The 5,579-nt window shown below is 42.9% G+C and overlaps 1 protein-coding gene across 1 annotated transcript in view; it reads left to right on the top strand.

Moving 5' to 3' along the window:
- NKTR (natural killer cell triggering receptor) overlaps positions 1 to 5,579 on the top strand; it is a 28,261-nt gene that overhangs the window by 11,585 nt on the left and 11,097 nt on the right. The window contains exons 5-7 of the mRNA XM_010131850.1: positions 2,751 to 2,780; positions 4,057 to 4,202; positions 5,000 to 5,222. Of these exons, the coding sequence (XP_010130152.1) occupies positions 2,751 to 2,780; positions 4,057 to 4,202; positions 5,000 to 5,222 (399 nt within the window). The remainder of the gene's footprint in view (positions 1 to 2,750; positions 2,781 to 4,056; positions 4,203 to 4,999; positions 5,223 to 5,579) is intronic.

The raw sequence follows: 5,579 nt of genomic DNA, 5'->3' as shown, positions 1-5,579 counted from the left end.
TGGGGTCAGCAGAGTGTTCAAACACCCCCGGAACCGCAAGCACGTGAATAATGAACCCCTTGCAATCCGTTATTCATCTGCTTCAGGTTGTGTGTGTGTGTGTGTGTGTGTTCTGAGGCTGGGTGGAGACGTAGAGGGGAGCGGGAGGATTCTCTTTTCTCACCCTTTATCTCTGTGTATGAAGCAGGTTATGTCTATCGGTGTCTTTTGGGGTTTTTCAGGAGAACTCCCTGTAGTTTTCAAAGTACCTTGTATTCTAAAGAAAATTTAGAGCCCTCTTTTAGGCATCCTTGTTCTGCATACAACGTGATTAATATTAATTTTAAACTTGTATTTATAAAACGTAGACTCAGTTTTGTCTGAAAATGTATTACAATTTATTTCTGCCGTTTTTGTGTAAAATTTACAGAAACAGTGTTACATCGTGCGCTCCAAAGGTAATGTCTCATTCCTCTAAGGCTGTGTCCTTTCCTTTTCTTCTGTTTTTATCTTTCTTGTTTTTCTGCTCATACTGTTGTGTGCATTGAATCCTTTGTTAGGACTGAGGGTGTTGGGGGTGGGGTGGGGGGTGAGAACAGGCTTTTATCAAAAAGATGCTTTTCTCTTCAGCAGCGTTTTAAACCAATTTGCTTTAAACTTGAGTAAAGAAAGTCCTGTGAGTAACTCAGCTAATATATATTATAAGGCAGATTTTGAGAGTTTTAAATGACAGCAGTTCTAGTAAAACATAAAAATGTTTTAATAAAAGATGATTTGGGGGGAGGAACTCACCATGACTCTGTTCCTACAGTGCAAAGGCAGTAAGTAGCTTTTTCTCCTGAGTAAGTTTTGAAGTCAAAGCAAATGGTCAAGGAAGGAAAGGCAGAGCAGACGCAGAAAACTTTGAAGTGCTCCTTTGAAGCGCATGTTTGCAGAAGAGATGTCACGGTACCCCCCTGAGGTGGGAAGACTTTCCAGAGCACGATGAGGAGTTGGGTCCGTGAAGTCGCCCAAGCCCTTGTCATGCAGCTGAAAAGTTTTCTCGTTGGACAGTGCTGTTCTTTGTGTTTTCACTTTGTGACCAAGTAAACGAGAAAAATCCTGTCCGGCTGCCAGGGAGAAACCTCCACGTGGATTTGAAGCTACCCCTTTCTCTTTTAGTGAGGACTAGGCTAGAGGAAGTCCATGCTTAGGGGGTTTGCTCATTTGGAGCACGCGACCACAGCGGTCCTGTCAAGTGTGGTGCAACCTCATGCTGTTCCTGGCTGATCCTAAGCCCTAGGTCATGCTTAGCAGTTTCACTGAAGTAACCCACTTCTGTGTCTCCACCCTTTAAATCAGCGTTAAAATTAAGCCTGCTTAAACTGTTTCTTTAACATCAGGTTGTTAATGCAGTTAATGTAAAGAACTTCAAAAGCTGGGAGAGTTTTTCTGTATGGAGCAGTCAGCTGTAGTAGGGAAAAACAGTGCCCCCCACCCCCGCCCTACTACTGAGAAATCAAATGTCATGTTGATGCATTTCCCTGCATTAAACCAAAGGAGTTTTCTGTTTTATTTAGTGCTGCAGAAGTGGAAGGTCTGGTAGGCATTTGGAGCTTAAAAAAAATCATGAGTGTAAACACTCCTGATTTCCCAGGTCTGTCTTCTGGCCCACGTCCCAGCACCGCAGTGTTCTGTGACCTCATCGCTCAAGACACCAGTGAAGAAAAGAGCTTTAAAAGTAGAGTTTTATCTTAGCAGTGAAGAAGTGGCTTCGTTGTACCTCCTCGGTGTTACTGTAGATTTAGAACAAAGCATCGGTGACTGATGATTTATTTTGAGGGCTGTTCATCAGAATAAGGCTAGAAAGGTGGGATGGTGCCTGGGAAGGAGCGAGGAAGAATGGTTTCGGATATTAAAATAACTTTAAATGCAAATTATCTTGACTTCTATTTTTTCTTTTCTTCCCCAATATATGAGATTAAAGCAAGTTCTGATGACCCTTTCTGAATCTGTCCTCACAGCAAGGTTCCCTGTGCCGCATTCCGCAGGCTTTCACTTGTAGAACATTTAGGGTAGCGTCCCAAAACGTAGCGGGGTTGCGTTTCTCCTTCAAGTTAGACAAAGCTCAGCGGGGGAAGCTGCGACGTAGGGAGGGAGTCGGTGCTTCTCACAGGAGCAGACATAGGGGAGCGGATAACCTCTGCTCCGTGGGGCTGCTGGGAAGCCGACGAGCTGAAGCGCGAGAGTCTTGATGGTTAAAGATAAAATGCTGCTTTGTGTTCCCAGTCCTCAGGCCAGTCAAGAAAAAGGAGAGTGAGAAAGGGAGGGGAGGGGGAATAAAAGAATCTTATCGCATATAACTCTTTGTTTAAATAACCTGTGACTTTGTAAGAACCCAAAAATTTCAGAAACGTTTAAATTCCGTTAGTTACCCAATATTTATTGCCAGCTTGTATCTCCTCTGTGATTTTAGAAGAACGTTAGCAAGTTCTATTTGTGCTTAAAGACACATATTGCAGGTTGTTTATTGCATGCGAAAAGCGGTACTTGGTACAGCTGTCAAATCTGCAGTTAGCTAAACGTCAAACAAATTTCGTTTAGAACTTTAAAAAAGCCTGTGTATATATAATCTGTAAAGCTTACTCAATTCCATGTATGTAACTGGATTTTTTCACTTTTTTGTCTTACCTTCATCTCTTTTTTTTTTTTTCTGTACCATTCTCCTCTTTTACTTCATCTGAATCCCTGATTTTATTTTTTTTTTTACCATCTTGCTGTTTGTCAAACAGAACAACAAAACCTGCTCCTCATCTCGACGGGTAAGAACCCTTCAGAGTTTCTCCTGTGATGGCTAAAATTTGAAGGTTGTAGATCTTTGCATGTTCTGTTGAAAGTTGACAACAAAGGGAAACAAATTCTTAATTCTGTGAAAGACAACACAGTAGAAGAAGGTTCAGTTCTATCAAAATTTCATGTGGTGGAATCTCACAGATCACAATCGTTTTGGTTGGGAGAGACCTTTCAGCTCATCCAGTCCAACCGTTCCCCTGCACTGCCAGGGTCCCTGAACCATGTCCCTCAGCTCCACACCCACACACTGTGAAACCCCTCCAGGGATGGGGACTCCAGCACCGCCCTGGGCAGCCTGGGCCAAGGCTTTATGACCCTCTGTGTAAAAAAAAAAAAAAAAAAAAAAAAAAAAAAATGCTTCCTCATGTCCAACCTCAACCTCTCCTCAACCAGCCCAACTGGAGGCCGGTGCCTCTCATCTTGTCACTTGTTCCTGAGGAGAAGAGACCGACCCCCACCTCACTGCAACCTGCTGTCAGGGAGTTGTCAGAGCCAGAAGGTCTCCCCGGAGCCTCCTTTGCTCCAGCCTCAACCCCACCACGTCCCTGAACTGCTCCTCATAAGACTTGTTCTCCAGACCCTGCACCAGCTTCCTGAAGCTGGTGAAAAACTTGGAAGGTCTTAAATGCTGACATAATTTCTTTAAGAATGGGTGCTGCCCTCAGTCCATAAATCAGTGAGATGAAAAGTCCGGTTTAATATATTTGGATAGTGCTCTCCTTTGTGGCATGTTTCTATCCCCAAAACATGTTAGTTCCTGCAAGTAAAAGTTCTGGGGCAAATGGAAGAAGGAAAGAGAAATGTGGCGCACTAGGGCAAAACTGGAGGTTCCTTAATTACAGCTTAATTCTAACAATTTGTACGCAGACCTATAAATGCTCCTTCTCTGGCGAAAACTCCCTTCTTTGTCAGCTTTATATTTGCACTCGTGAGCTCTTTATCACATAAAATTTTAAGAATAGAAGGATGGATGAGAAACAATGGTCTGTTTGCCCGGCCCGTGGAGAAGAGAGTAGAGTGTCCTTAAGGGTTGGGCTGGAGCAGACCCTCTGCTTTGCGGTGTGTGAAATCTTGGCATCATTGTAAATCTAGAAGTAATTAAAAGCCTATTTTTAAGTTTAAATACATCTAAATTTAAGTACATTTTAAAGAGTTGAATGTTGACTTTTTAACTCTGAAATTCATCGGAAAATAATTACAGCAATATATAAACGTTTGTGCTTCCCAAATATTTCATTTCTGCAGCGTCCATGTTGTCTTTGGACTGGTTATTTCTGGTTTCGAAGTAATAGAACAAATAGAAAATCTGAAAACCGATACCGCGAGCAGACCCTACGCAGACGTACGAGTTATTGACTGCGGGGTGCTCGTCACAAAACCAGCAAAAGATGGTACGTATCCCACGTACCCAAAGCAAACTGAGCTGTTTTCAGTGAGTATAAAAATCATATCGATGTCTAAAAATCACGATGGTAAATCTCTAGAATCTTAACGAGTTCTTAGTAGCCTTGAAAAGTTCAGTGTTGGTGTGGGCGAGGAAGGCGCAGCAAGGGAAGAGGTTGTCTGACCTAAACCTTTGTGCCCTGGAAGGTGTGTTAGTTCTGATTGATGTTTGAGGTTGATGTCACGTACTCAGAGTAATCGCAGCTTATTTTTCCGAGTTCGAAAGTTGGCGACACAAACATTTGCTTTTCTGGAAGCTGAATTTTGTGCCATTTCCTCAGGTTTATTTTAAGCTCGTGTCATTTTAATGTATGTGCTATATAGTCAGCGTAGTTTTCCTTTTCATGAGAACTCATAGGGAATAAATGATCTTAAATGTGAGTTTGGACAGTTGCTGTACGGGAGTGGAGTGTTACCAGTTTGGGTTTTCTGCTTTGCTTTTGACTTTCCGTAAGGATAACATGGTTATTCATGTCCTTTAGAGGAGTTCAAGGGGATGGATAATGTCAAAGCAGGAAGAATGACGAAGCTTTAGAAATTAGAACTACACAACTGAGGCTGCGACTAGCGCTTTCTCAAGCGTGTTTTATAACCTGTGTGTTGCTTCTTAAAGAAAAAACATTTTTTTTACTCTAAACAGTCTATGCTCGTGGGGGTATTCTGTTCCCAAAGGTGTGAATTCAGTGCCATAACCAAAATACATTTTCAAATGCATGCACTGTAAACTTAACATATCTCTTTTAAGCTCTGGAGAAGAAGAAGAAAGTCTGTTCTGACTCGCAAGCTTCAGACTCCTCTTCCAGTGCGTCAAGCTCTTCAGAAACCTCATCTGAAAGTGAAGCTGAAAACGAAAGAAGCAGAAGAAGAAAGCGTAAAAGAAGAGCTAAAACCAAACAATCCAGAAAACGAAGAAAGGAAGAGAGGAAGAAAGAGGATCCAAGGTGCAAGCGAACCTCAAACCAAAGACGGTGACTAGTTTCTTCAATTTAAGGGTTTTGGAGAAATCTGAGAAATTCTAATTTGTTTTCTTTGAGTACTGAAGAAATGAATATGAAAATGTTTCTTCATAGAATCACAGACTGGTTTGGGTTGGGAGGGATCTTTAAAGCTCCCCCAGTCCAACCCCCTGCAGGGAGCAGGGACATCTGCACCCAGAGCAGGGGGCTCAGAGCCCCAAGGGCCGACTGACCTGGGATGGGACCAGGGATGGGGCTGCTCCCACCTCTCGGGGCAACCTGGGCCAGGGGCTCACCACCCTCAGTGTCAAACATGCCTTTATTATATCCAGTTTGACTCTCCCTCTTCCAGTGTCATCCCTTGCCCTG

Source organism: Buceros rhinoceros, unplaced genomic scaffold (genome assembly GCF_000710305.1).
Source record: "Buceros rhinoceros silvestris isolate BGI_N320 unplaced genomic scaffold, ASM71030v1 scaffold2592, whole genome shotgun sequence".
In the NCBI taxonomy this organism is placed as follows: domain Eukaryota; kingdom Metazoa; phylum Chordata; class Aves; order Bucerotiformes; family Bucerotidae; genus Buceros; species Buceros rhinoceros.
This window is presented reverse-complemented; position numbering and strand designations above follow the sequence as displayed.